General features: G+C 40.9%; 1 protein-coding gene across 10 annotated transcripts in view; it reads left to right on the forward strand.

Moving 5' to 3' along the window:
• fbxo8 (F-box protein 8) overlaps window positions 1-14,811 on the forward strand; it is a 166,461-nt gene that overhangs the window by 90,202 nt on the left and 61,448 nt on the right. Inside the window, exon 1 of one of the 10 annotated variants that reach the window (XM_069941087.1) lies at window positions 3,734-3,841. The exons of 8 other annotated variants lie outside the window; for them this stretch is intronic. In XM_069941087.1, coding sequence (XP_069797188.1) covers window positions 3,836-3,841 — 6 coding nt within the window. In that variant the 5' untranslated portion in view covers window positions 3,734-3,835. Of the gene's footprint in view, window positions 1-3,733; window positions 3,842-4,237; window positions 4,315-14,811 lie in introns of those variants that run through there. One more of the 10 variants, XM_069941119.1, reaches the window with a different exon arrangement.

Consider the following 14,811-nt stretch of genomic DNA (forward strand, 5'->3'; position numbering starts at 1 on the left):
AAGACTAAGGAACTATTAGCTCAGTTATCCAGTCCTAAGTGCAGCCTCCGTCCTTTTAATAGACACATCTGATGTGGCCTTAGGGGGCGCTCTGCAGCGGTATGTCGATGAACAATGGAAGCCGTTGGCATATTTTAGCCGTCACCTCTGTGAGGCCGAGGAAAATATACAGCATCCACCATGGGGACAGCCTCAGGCCACCTCATAAACCTATCAATCACCGTGAAGAGATATCCACTTGGACATGGTCGAAGCAGTGAGTTACCATTGGGAAGTGCTCTTTGATAAAGAGCTCCTAGCCATATATTTGTCCATCTGTCACTTCTGTCACTTTTTGGAAAGCAGACACTTCACCATGTTCACAGATCATAAACCCTTGACCTTCATATTTTCAAAGGTGTCTGAGCCTGGTCAACTTGACAACATTGGCAGTTTTCCTTCATTTTGGAATTCTCTCCCAAAATAATGCACATTTCTGGAAAAGACAATGTAATGGCTGATGCACTTTCCCGCTCAGTTGCACTCAAGGTATTAGCTATGAACCATAGTATTGACTACGCGGCTTTCGCCGCTGCGCAAGCACAAGACTGTGAGATGGAGTCTTATCGCTCCTCGATAACCAACCTACAATGGAAGGATGTGCAAATTGATGCTGATGGCAAGCTGCTCTTTTGCAACATGTCAGCAGACATCCATGGCCAATGGTTTCAGCTTCGTGGAGATGTCACATTTTGATTCTATCCATGGTCTTTCTCATCCATCCATCAGATTGTAGAGCTCGTCAAAAGAACCAAAGACTTGTTGATCCAAACCAAGGCTTTTATTAGCAAAAGACAGGAGCTCTTCACAGGTGGCCGACCAGTCTGGAATGATCCGACCTTGCTAGGGACACAACCCTTTAAGGCCTAGACAGTAGGCGTGGCTAAGCTCTCAGCCAATCGCTGTAAGCACAGTCATTACATTCTAGATACTGTAACTATATACATTGGTGATAGGTCTGTACTATCACACAGATCGACTGCTCCTCTGATTTCAGACAGATTTGTTTGGCACAGCTTGGAGAAGATGTCATGCAATTGGCCAGATCTTGTGTAGCTAGTCAAAAAGTCAAAATTCATTGGCATACGAAAGCACTGCTACAACACTTCCCGCTGGTAACTCACTGCTTCGACCATGACCAAGTGAATATCTCTTTATGGTGATTGATCGGTTTATGAGGTGGCCTGAGGCTGTCCCCATGGTGGATGCTTCTACGTACTTGTGCACGAGCATTCCTTAATTCCTAGGCGGCTGACTTTGGTCTATCAGTGCACATCACTTCTGACAGAGGACCTCAATTTACATCTTCATTATGGATGGCCTTATCTCGGATGCTCAGCTCTAGTCTTCATCATATAAGCGCCTATCACCTGCAGTCCAACGGGATGACTGAACTATTCCATCGTCACTTTAAATCAGCCTTAATGGCCCGTTTTGGATGGTCCCAACTAGGCAGATGAATTACCGTGGGTGTGCTTGGCATTAGGACAACTCCAAAATAGGATCTTCACACTTTGTCTGCAGAGCTTGTATATGGTGCGCCTTTGGTGGTCCTAGGGGAATTTGTTCCACTCGGATCCAGTGAAGATGAAGATCCCAAAGAGCTGCTGAGCAGACAAAGGAATATTATAGGTAAATTATCCCCTTCATCACATGACAAACATGTTTCTTTTGTACCACACAAACTGAAGGACTGTGAATACGTGTTTGTACATAGAGGAACACATGGACAGCCCATGCAGGTGCTATACGAGGGACCATACAGGGTGATAAGACATACCAAGTCAACCTGCATCTTGGACGTTGCCTGGCAGCCTCTGTCATTCACAATTGACAGGCTCAAACGTGCCCATGTTGACAAAACTGCCCCTATTCAACAACCAGCAGTCCGACGCAGGGGTCGACCTCCCAAAAAAACTACCAGGCGATAGGGCCAGTTCGGGGTGGGGGGAGCACCGCTGTGTAGTGGTGCTATAGATAGACTACAACTCCCAGAAGTCTAGTGAACCATCATGGGACGTCATAACGTTATGACGTGGCACGCTTGCTTCAGCGTTTTAAGAGGCACGTGACTTGAGTAAACTAGTTCTGATTTACCTGCAACTGTGTGTCATTATTTCATGTTCATTAGCCACCACTTTGTTTTCAGTAGCTACAGAATTAAATTTTTTAAAATAATTTTGGACATACAACATGGTAACAGGCCATTCTGGCCCATGAGTCCATGCTGCCCATTTTACACTTTATTAACCTTCACCCTCTGTTCGTTTTGAACGGTGGGAGGAAACCAGAGCCCCCAGAGAAAGGCCATGCAGACGTGGGGAGAACGTACAAACTTCTTACAGACAGCGTTGGATTCAAACCCCGGACCGGTCCCAATCTCTGACGCTGTAAAGGCGTTGTGCTAACCACTACAACAACCATGTCGCTCTGTCCAGTAAAACTCCAGTAAATTTGTGAAGCATAACCTTCCCTTCCCGAATCCATGCTGGTCGTACAGTTTCCATCCAGATGTCTTGCTATTTCTTCCTTAATGATAAATTCAAGCATTTTCCTATTGACTGATATTTTGATAACTGACCAGTAGTTATTCCGCTTTTGCTTACATTCTTTTTTTAAACAGTGATGTGACCAGTGCTGCTTTCCATTCTTCTGGGACTCCCCAGGATAGTAACTTGGGTAATAGATTTTTGCAGAGTGCCATACCTATAAACTTCACAAAATAAAGCCATCAACTTTTGCAATTAAATACTCAGACTAAGTGACACATAGAGATTAGCTGGTCTCTCAGGTTGAGCCCACAGGTTCGTTAAGTATTACCGTAAATATTCGTGTATAATGCATTCCATGTATAATGTGACCCCCCCCCCCCCCATTTTTGAGGGGGGGGGAAAGGAGAAATTTTTTTACCCTCATGTATAATACGACCCTCCCCCTCCCTTCACCCGCCTGAGTCGCGCTGGCATCTCTCTGCTTGCCTGCTCGCCCGCCTGGCCTCCTGATTCGGGCTTGCGTCTCTCCGCCCGCCCGCCCGCCCGGCCTCCTGAGTCGCGCTGGATGCCTTGGATAAGGAAGAGCACAGAACAGATGGAGTGGATTGCAAATAATCTGACTAAATTGCTCAATTGACATCACCAAGATATAAATTCCTTGTCCTGTGAGTATTGTCATTTAATTATTTTGTTGCATTGCTTTGTAAATTCTTAAGCAATTGTTAGTACTTGTATCAAGAACACGTCATCTGTGTTGTACCTGGAACTTCAAAAATGTTAATTGGTGTATTTGCGTGGCATGGGCTCATGGGTGGAAAAGCCTATGACCATGCTCGATCTAAATTTAACATTTGAAATAAGGCATCAGAATGTAATCATGCAAGGAGAGGTTTGCTGTTGATTGAGCAAGAGGATAAATGGGAATGAAAATAAACAAATACAGTACATGGTGTCAGGCTATGGTCGGCTGATAAGGATGAGAAACATTTTTAAGTGATGTAGCCCTTGTATGTGAGACACGAGGTCAGTCATGGAATTTTAATGAGTCATTTTACTACCATGGCAGAAGTAGGAGGGGGAGTGAAGAATTTAAACATTCAAGAAAGATCAACGTTTATTTTTAGAGAAAGGGGTGATGGGTGATTAGGTAGCAGGCTAAGAGTGTTGGCTTTGTTTTTGACACAAGGAAGTGATGATAGATTTGAAGGAGAAAGATAATTTCAGCTAACATGGGAGTTGAGAGAAGATGGATTGGTACAAGGATAAAAGAAGAACCAGCCTTGGAGGGTTGAGAGAAGCACCTGATGAAGGTAAACTGGGTGGCATTGCGGCACAGCAGATGGTGCTTCAGTCTCCTAGGCACTGAAGTTCAATGTGCACACTGGCCTATTTGTCTGAGTTCCTGCTTGAGCAGCAGCAGCTTTTCTTCTGTTTGGGTTAATGAGCTCTACAATTTGTGTAAAGTTCATTCTGTTTGGACAAGAACCAGCTAATACTTCAGGGATACTGGCTCAGTTTCTCCTTCTACATTAACATTATCTGACCTGTCCAAACAGTTCTTAATTTCACCATTTTTATGTTTGTTTTGTGTGTCTGCTCTCTAACTCCCACATTTCATCCTCTATCTGTTGTCCACATTACTTCATCAGTCTCTCACAACAGCTTCAGGCACACCTGTACCCACAGACACCAGATCAGTCTTCCTGAATGTGAACCAGCAGAGAGTGACTGGCCTGGACTGAGTTTCTGGCTATGTCTTAAGAATCTGGGTGGACCAGCTAATGTGAGTATTTGTTGACATCTTTAAACTCTAGCTGCTCCCAGCTAAAGTTCCTACTTGTTTTGAGAAGACCACCACTGTCCTAGTGTCAAAGAAAATCAAGATAAAACGTGTTAATGACTATAGTCCAGTGGCTCTGATATTGATCGTTATGAAGTGCTTACAGATTAATCATTGCATAACGTGCATTTATCAATCTAGTTACACTATCATAACAGATATCTAACCAATTATATTTGACACCTGAAAAATTAAAAAATATGGTTTTAATGAATCAAATTTGTGTTTTAGATGTGGTGATACGGTTGGAACTTTTTTTCATGCTGTTTGGTCATGGATACATATACAATCTTTTTGGAAGAAAATTCAATCGTATTTAGAATATCTGTATAAGATTAAAATAGTTTTAGATCCAACAGTATTTTTGTCTGGTAGCTTGCAACCTCTGAAAGGCTTGGGATTAGATAAGTTTCAACTTGCTTTTGTATATTTAGCTTTATCCAGAACGAAAAATGTATTGCTAGTACGTGGAAAGATACAAATATGATTGATATTAATAGATGGCATAATGAGATGAAATATTGTTTAATAATGGAAAAAATAATGTATGTTTCACATGATAATTATAATTTTTTTTATTAATAAGTGGCTGTTATACTCAGAATATTTACATTTCAATTTATATTGATTAGATTTTAATATGTATATTTAACTTTTTTTAATATTCTTTTTTCTTTTTTTTATGGCTCTCCTTAGGAGAGTTGGCTGAAGGGGGGGGGGTTCTTTTTTTTAAATATATATATTTTTAAAAATGTTCATGTTTAATTGCTGTATATGTCATATTATTTGTTTTTTGAACGAATAAATAAAGTTTAAAAAAAAATGAAGTGCTTACTGATGATAGTTGTGGATCAAATTCACTTTGAGGGCAAACTCTATCCATTATAATTCTACTATTGCCATAGATCCATAGTAGACTCCAGCTCTCTGATGACATCAAAGTTTGGAACACCTGGTCAACAAGAACACCTTTTTCAAACTCTTATTATCATCTATAGCCCGGACTTCAATTCAATATCATAATCCCAAACAGACTCTTCTAAATTACTGCATCCAGATCTCAGCAACCCACTTTGCAAATGGATTCTTGACTTCCTGACCTTAAGTCTGCAATCAGTGCCTCCTCCACAATACTCCTCAATATGGTGTTCTGCAATGTTGTCCTGTTAGACCCATTGTTCCCATGTGCTCTTGCCCCACCAACCTATATCTGCCTACCTCAACTCCATTTTGCCTCTCCTGGTACAGTCCCTTCCAACCTACATCACATACTCTCCATCACTTTAACAACTTCCAGTTCCCTGAACTTGACCACCTCATCTTCACCATGGACATCCAATCTCTATACACCTCCATCACCCATACTGAAGGCCTCAAAGCCCTTCATTTATTCCTCAACAACAGACCCAACCAGTCCTCCTCTGGCTAGCAGAACTTGTTCTCACCCTCAATAACATTTTTTTTACTCATCCCACTTTCTTCAGGCCAAAAGGATAGCGATGGGTACCTTCATGATCTCCAGATATGCCTGCCTTTTTATTGGCTACGTGGAGCAATCCATGCTGCAAGCCTGCATAGGCAAGGCTCCTCAACTCTTCTTCTTCCACTACACTGATGACTACATTGCACCCATGATGAGCTCGTCAACTTTATCCACTTTGCTGCCAACTTCTACCCTTACCTCAAATTCACTTGGTCCGTTTCTAGCAATAATCTCTTTCTCAATCTCTCTCTCTCTTTCCCTTCTCTCTCCCCCCCCCCACCCTACTCCACCCCAATCTCCAGAGACAAAATACACCCCTTCACTCCCTGTCCCCTGTAAGGATTCAATTCCTTCCTTGCCATTTTTCTGTCACATCTGTTCCTAGGATGATGTGTTCCACATGAGATAATCTTAGACGTCATCCTTCAAAAAACATGACTTCTTGCTCCATTATCATCAACTCTGCCCTCACTCGCATATCCTCCATTATCTGTACATCTGTCCTAGCCCCCTCCACCCCCACACTTAACCAGGACAGGATTCTCTTTGTCTTTGTCTCACCAGCCTCCTCATCCAAGATGTTATATTAGATTCAACTTTATAGTCATTGTACCAAATAAAATACAAAGCCAATGAAATACAAGTAGCATCCAACCAGAAGTTTAACAAATATTGCTATATATAAATAAAAACAAGTGCATTCAGCAAGCAAACAATTATAAGTGAAGTGCTGACAGTTCAATATGAGTGCAGTACCACTAAGCGCTATGATTTAAAGTTCAGCAGGGTCCATCCTCTGAAATTTCCATGACCAATAATATGATCCCACCACCAGACACATTTTCCCCTCTGCCTTCCACAGGGACCACTCCCTCCATGATGCCCTCAGCAATTCATCCCTTCCCACTAATCACCACTTTGGTACCTACCCCTGTGAATGTAGGAAATTCTTCACTTGCGCCCACACCACCATTCGGACCCCTAAACACCCCTTCCAAGTGCGGTAACTTCTGAATCTGTATAAAGTCCAAAGAGAACTGAAATTTAAGCGATTTCACATGTCCCTCAAAGAGATGGGCATTTCAAGGACTTGTGGGCTCTCAGCTACACCTTTGATTTGGTGAACTTTTGGTTTTGAAATTGTCTGCTAACTGATTACAAACTTTATTTCTCTCCCCTCTACCAACCTAAATCCAAGGCATAAATGGAGATCCTGGGGTCACATTTAGCCACAGATTGTCCTCTACTCAATGTTCTTAATGGACTGATAAATATTGGCTTTGCATGGAGAGTTAGTCGTGGAGACTGTCAAACTGTACAATAGTTTGGAGATTCTGAGTTCCACAGTAGCTCAGCAATCCAACAAAGGATCTGAATACAATCCAGAGATTGAGGATCTGCAATTAGCCTGCACTCTGTTGAGACATTTAATATTTATCTGCTGAAATGCTAATCGTTGTTCTGTATTAATTGGTTAGTGTATCTTACTACCTAGCACAAACCTAAGTTGTGTTGCAAACATCTTAATGAAATTTAGCTAAGGCATTGCTACTTTGATGTTACTTCAAAAAGAGCATTTTTAAAATGTTATATTTTAAAAACTTCTTAAATATCAGTGGTGTTTTAGACCTACGAGAGGTAGTTTGTTGAGGAAAATGCAAATCGGTGGTCATGCTTTTTTGGCTTTTTGCTGTCATTCATTTTCCATCTTGCCTTAAATATAAAAAAGTCACCATAACCGCAGACACAAAATCCACCTGTAGCCTGATCTATTTTGTAATATAGCTATACATTTATTGATTCAGGGCTTCTGGGGTTCTAAATTTTATTTTTACACAAGTTATTTCTTGGATCCTTTAATCACATTCTATGATTTTTCATATGCCTCTCAAAGCATCTCTTCCTCCATGAACCCATTTTTCCATCTTATCCAAATCCTTTAGTCTGCATGGAGACGTTTCTTCTACATTTCACACTTGTTATAAGATGCAGTTTTAATTCCAGATGGATAATGAGGGTTTGAGGTTTAGCACAAATTCTGTATGAAAAGATTTACAATATGTACAATGTGATGACGGCCTTTAAGACATATTTCATGTGCATTAATATATATTACTTGGAACTTGAGGTCATTAGTCTCTGTGCAGGTGGCCGTTAACATTAATTTCACTAATATAATCCTGAATAGCAAAGAATACCAATTCTGTTTCTCATGGATTTCTTTCTATCGCTTTATAAAGAGATCCATTCTGTTGCAAAACAAAGATTATTCTTGCAACAGCTCTGTTGATGAAGAAACCATATCCTACGTGTCTGTGGTCTTTTCCTTGAGCAATGGCTTCTTTACAGGAATTTGAAACAAATGCTTTAGCTTGGATTTCACCGAAGCCTTGAGGCTTCAAGACTATTGCAGCCCTATTAGTGGTATTTGTACTTTGAACCTGCTATTCAGTAAGGCCTGACATTCTCTAATTGGCTTCCCAGGCAGGAGTACATGATGGTGATGAGGTGCTATGTGGAAATTCTTAGCAGATGTAGTGATACCAATTTGTGAATTAAGAATGCAGATGTGTTGCTAAGCTGAAATGTGACTTGCTACCTGTATCAGAAGATAATTTTCAGGTTCAAATTGATGCAATTCTCGAAGGCTTGAAAAAAATTCTTTAACATTTCCTTGTACAATGAGTTATTGTGCAATCTTCTCTTTTGGGGAAAATAAACTTCTAAGTGGATATTTTGTATTCTCTGAAAATCAACCTCTATCACCATGGACAGGACATTTGTGGACCTTCCTTAAAACATATGATTACTGCACTCCTGTGGTGCGCACGAAACAAGTCTGAAATTGTGAGTCAGTTCTTCATTTCCCTTTTTTATTTCCAAAAGATTGCAATGTATTCGGGTAAACCTTTCAAGCCTGCAGTAATGATCTTTAACATTATATTGTTGTATCCTAATAAATGATTCAGAAGCTCAGAGTTGATGCAGGGGGGTAGGGGGAGGTGAAATCCCACCTCACTCCAGGCTTGCATAATTTAAGCTACCAGATATGCGTGTGTAAAAGTCGAAGACGTGTAAAAATCGACCTCTTCCCCAAAACGTGGTATTCTCCATATGTTGCGTGTCAAAGTCTAACTTACCCCCTCCTATTTTTGGCCCCAGCCACTACCTGGTTACGGCCACACACCTGTCCATCCAAGCTCTCAAAGTCCCGAGTGACAAAGGTACTTAACGCGATCAAAAGCAGCATGCATGTAATAGTTCACCCCCTCCAAATTTAACACTAAAAGTTGCCAAAAAATTGTGTGTGTTTTTAATCTTTTCTTTGGCTTGGCTTCGCGGACGAAGATTTATGGAGGGGTAAATGTCCACGTCAGCTGCAGGCTCGTTTGTGGCTGACAAGTCCGATGCGGGACAGGCAGACACGGTTGCAGCGGAAAATTGGTGGGTTGGGGTTGGGTGTTGGGTTTTTCCTCCTTTGTCTTTTGTCAGTGAGGTGGGCTCTGCGGTCTTCTTCAAAGGAGGTTGCTGCCCGCCGAACTGTGAAGTGCCAAGATGCACGGTTTGAGGCGATATCAGCCCACTGGCGGTGGTCAATGTGGCAGGCACCAAAAAATTTCTTTAGGCAGTCCTTGTACCTCTTCTTTGGTGCACCTCTGACATGATGGCCAGTGGAGAGCTCGCCATATAACACGATCTTGAGAAGGCGATGGTCCTCCATTCTGGAGACGTGACCTACCCAGCGCAGTTGGATCTTCAGCAGCGTGGATTCAATGCTGTCGGCCTCTGCCATCTCGAGTACTTCGATGTTAGGGATGAAGTCGCTCCAATGAATGTTGAGGATGGAGCGGAGACAACGTTGGTGGAAGCGTTCTAGGAGCCGTAGGTGATGCCGGTAGAGGACCCATGATTCGGAGCCGAACAGGAGTGTGGGTATGACAGCGGCTCTGTATATGCTAATCTTTGCGAGGTTTTTCAGTTGGTTGTTTTTCCAGACTCTTTTGTGTAGTCTTCCAAAGGCGCTATTTGCCTTGGCGAGTCTGTTGTCTATCTCGTTGTCGATTCTTGCATCCGATGAAATGGTGCAGCCGAGATAGATAAACTGGTTGACCGTTTTGAGTTTTGTGTGCCCGATGGAGATGTGGGGGGGCTGGTAGTCATGGTGGGGAGCTGGCTGATAGAGGACCTCAGTTTTCTTCAGGCTGACTTCCAGGCCAAACATTTTGGCAGTTTCCGCAAAACAGGACGTCAAGCGCTGAAGAGCTGGCTCTGAATGGGCAACGAAAGCGGCATCGTCTGCAAAGAGTAAGTAGTTCACGGACAAGTTGCTCTTGTGTCTTAGTGTGAGCTTGCAGGCGCCTCAGATTGAAGAAATAAAATATACGCACACAGTTATATTTCACTGTGATGTGAATGAACCTTTTTTTGTTGGCCAGGCTTTTATTTGAGAATTTTAAACCAGAGATAAATTTTTATTTTGACATGCAGCATGGTTGCAGACTCATCCAGCCCACAAGCCTGTGCCTCCCAATTACACCCAATTTACCTACAACTTTGCAACGTTTTGAAGTTGGGGGGGGGGGGGGGAAGGATGGGATACCGGAGCACTATCCAGACACAGGGAGAACATACAAATTCCTTAGTGGCGCTGTAATGGCATTGTGCTAGCTGTGCCACCCTAAATGCTCTGTCTGGTGTACATGAAAGATCCTGATATTTAATATAATATTTATCTGACTGCAATACTATCTGGTCATTCCTATTTTAATAGATTTGAGAAAGACAGGGTTGTGTAGCCTCTAGAGTCTCTTCCACCATCTAGTGAGATCATGGCAGTCTAAATTTTCCTGCATAATTCTCATAGTATTGGATTGTTGAAATGGACCAGAGATCTGTCTTATTACTACAACATTGCTGCTTTCTCTATTTTCGTTGATGTGCCTGTCCATATTCTCCTTCCGTCTGAATTCTAATAACCTAACTTCTTCTTGTACTATTTCTTTTCCTGTTCATTGTTTGGTCTTTGACATTGGCCAAAAGGAAAGGAAAATTAATTGGAGTCATTTTATTGAAGAATTTCAGATGATGAATGAGAGGGTTGAGTTCCAGAACAGGTCCGTGAGACAGTTCTGTTGGTGAGCAAACAGCAGGTCAACTTCCCAGACCTAAAGCATTGAAGTTTAAAAAAAATCAATAAATTTGGGATCAGTCCTTCTTGTACAATTTAGGCTTTATTGTAATAATTTAGGCTTTATTGCATTTCTTCCCTGCTGGAGTGTTAAAAGTACATTAAGCATCAAATTTTCTTTATCAGATATTATTTCCACTAATTGAAAATCTGTAATTTATATTTTTGAAATCCAAAATGGAATGGCTTGGAATAATATTGTATCAAACTCTGAAATACCCCAGATCTCTAGGAATATATCATACTTTCAATGGAATATTATATTGGTCATGCACACCAGAAATTATGAAATTGCATTTATTACAGTAATACCATGTGTACCAAACTGGATTCCATAATGGTTAAATCACTGTGTTGCAGTGATGGCATGAAGCAGTTGCCCCAGTGCTAACAAAACAAAACTTGAGGCCTGACGTCAGCAGCTCAAAGATCAGGCCTCAAGATGCCATTTTCATCATTGAGACTCCGATTTATTTTTTTGGCGCGGGGCTGACCATATTTTAAATTTTAAACTGAAGGATATGCCCGTATTAAGAATCATGGCTTATAAAAGAACATAGGAGACAGAATAAGGGTCTAGGACATTTTGGCTTCCACAATTTGGCATTGGACAATTTGCCACGCACAGTTTGGCACTGGACAATTTGGTGCTAACAGTGAGGCTACAACAATTTATTCACTTATTGTACTTATTATGAAGCAAGGAGCGGCACTTCGGGCTGTTGTGTGGGTCTCTTCCCTCGGGACAGAGGCTGTCGCTCTATCATGTCAAGCTGACTGACATGGCACTACGGTGCTGGAAGCTTACCAGTGCTTGGCAGTGAGTAAGCAGCGGACAGTGAGAGAGAACCTGTTGCTGAGCCCATTCAGGGTAGCAGAGGCAGGTTGTCCCAGGACCATGGACTAGACATCGATACCCTCGTTATCCCTAATCACCCTCTGCTCCTGGTCCCCCTCTGTCACCCTCCACCCGGTTTCCCACTATCCCCTGGTCCCGTTGACTCATTGACTCAGTTGTTGTTTAAGCCTCTAGCACCTCTAGTGCCGTGTTGGTCAGCTTGATGTGATAGAGTGCCAGCCGCTGTCCTGAATTCAGGGTCCCGCAGACAACCCGAAGCACCATTCCTAGCTTCATAATAAGTATAATAAATTAATAAATTGTTGTAGCCTAACTGTTATCGCCAAGAAACAATTTTAATCAATGATTAATATTTATTACATTTATTGAAAATTGCAGGGCCAGTGCCAAACTGTGAGTGCTAAAATAAACACAGGGCTACAAAAGTCTTTTTGCTAAAATGTCCATCACCAAAATTAGGTTTAAGGTTTAAACAGCTCCTGCCATAAGGATTCCGTTATCTAATATTTTTGCCCAACATTAAGAGGATCTGTGAGGACAAGAAACAATTCCATTCATTCCAGTAAATATAAATGAGAGGCAATAAATGATTTCAAGGTGGAGAATGGTGAGTTTGTTTACTTTCTTACGATGCTTTGTGTATATACCAGATCTTTTACACTGTAATTGACGATTGGGGTTCCACGATTTCCAAGTGCTCTCCAAAAGGGTTCTGCAAGCTAAAACGCTTGGGAAGCCCTGCAGTAATGCATGCTGCAAACTTCAAATTATTGCAGTTTATTCTGACAGATATAAATGAACTCTCTTGAAGGAGGAAAACACAAATTTCAATGTGTGCATTTGAGCACTTAAATCATGACCGCATTGTTAAGGCTGCAAGATTTATTTCCCTTTGTGGTGTCAACGAAATACACTATTCAAATGACACTAGCTGAGGCAGAACAACTATTCCACACAGGAATAGCAAAACAATCAACAACAACTTTAATTAATCTGCAAGTTTTAAAATCAACATAAGGTCATAACATTTAGAAAGAATGAGGCACAGGAGCTTTCTATTGTTGATGAACTTGTGCCCTTTCCAGATGTGTCTTATTATTATAATTTTGTTGTCTCATGGGATAGAAGTAGCTTGTTAAAGAACTGCAGTGGGTTATTGTTTGATTCATGATGCAGTAATAATGAAATTACCAACATGCTTGGTGTGTTGTTTTGTATTGCAGGCCAGTTTTTTTTCCTGATATTGCTGTTTACAATGGTATCACGCTAGGCAAAAAGCTGCTCGAAAAAGTAGGAGGGAAAAAAAAGCCTTGAAGTTCTCAGAGCCACTTTTAGTCATTGTTTCAATGTCCATTTTAAAAAAATCCAGGACATTTTCATTACTCTGCCTGTTTGAATGGCAGACTTTTGTTGCATAAATCATGTGCTTTAGAAGCTACGTGCACCCACTTGTAGAAACCATGCTGAAAATGTCCAGCAAGTTGGTTATTAGAGACCTGAATTTGATGTTTTGGGATATTAAATAGTTGAGATCCAGCATGTGAAGCTATTTATTTCCCAACCCTGATGCTCCTTGGTGTTTTTAGCATTTTCTATTTTGGCTCATTTCTTGCATTTAAAGGTATTTTTATTTTTGCCTTTTCACTTGCATTATTGCAGCAGTTATTACAACAAATGATCCCACCATGAAGTTGGGTTCTCTGTTCCTCCTTTGCTTTGTAAATGGTATCATTTTGAAGTTTTTCTGCCCAGTGTAGTCTTGTTTCTGGAACAGTTAAGGAACTGTGATTATTGGGAGGGAGGAGGGGAGCTGAGAAAGTCCTCTTTGTATTTCAATTGGAGCAAAATCTTCTTTTAAAAAAAAATTAGTCACTGCCAACTCAAAATGCCCGCTATTCGCTATGAAACCATTTCAAATACATTGGCCTTGAATTCTGCAAATGTACCAAGATGTTGATCATACTGTTTGGTTTCATTAGGGGCACTTGCAAATTCTGTTGAAAAATACCATGACCATCCCAAATCAACCTTATCTTAGGCTATTACTTACTTGGCTTTGAACTTACTTTTACATGGAGTACATTCCAGTGTTGTCTGTATAGTTTGTATATTTTTTCATGTGCTGTTTTGGTCAACCTTTAATCTTCCACAAACAACGCAAAACAAGGCCTTTATGCTGTTTTAAGTTGCTTTTTTAAATTTGCTTCATGTTACTCTTAACCTTGCATTAAACCTTACAAACCAACAACCTGGGTTCGAATCTGTAAAGAGTTTGTTCATTTTTAACCACCCTTCAAAAACGTACAAGGATAGTAAGTTAATTGGTGTATTTGGTGAGCACGGGCTCATGGTCCAGATGGACCTTTTACCATGTTGTATGTCTAACTTAATTCAATTTAAATTGGTTTTCTTGCTATTTCTGTTTTAAATTTTAAAGGATGGGGGAACGTGGATTTTAAAAAAAAAGTTACGCACATGTGTTCATACAGTGGGGTGATGTATGAACTTGGGTAATGGAAGCAAATTAAGTTATTACAAGTATACCCCACTTTATGAATATTCAAACTATGAAAATTCGCTTTTACGAAAGGATTTGAATGGGTTTTCGCTTTTACGAAAATAGCCTCCAATAACAGTGAATGGTCTTTGATTAATGCCATTTTGGTTGATGAAAGGTTTCATAGGAACGCTCTAGTTTTGTAAAGCGGTGTATACTCATATTAGCTTCCGCAAAAGGAAATGCCAAAAAAGGAGCTGACCTGGTTCAGGAACCTCCGTCACAGTTACATTTCACCAAATCAAATGCTATATTGTGGCATTTTATAATTCTGTGTCGGAGACTCTTTCGCAAATGCTATCGAGAGTTTCTAATATTTACTAAATCCTACAGGCAATCCCCATGGAGGGTAG

The sequence above is a fragment of the Narcine bancroftii genome, chromosome 1, assembly GCF_036971445.1.
Source record: "Narcine bancroftii isolate sNarBan1 chromosome 1, sNarBan1.hap1, whole genome shotgun sequence".
NCBI lineage: Eukaryota > Metazoa > Chordata > Chondrichthyes > Torpediniformes > Narcinidae > Narcine > Narcine bancroftii.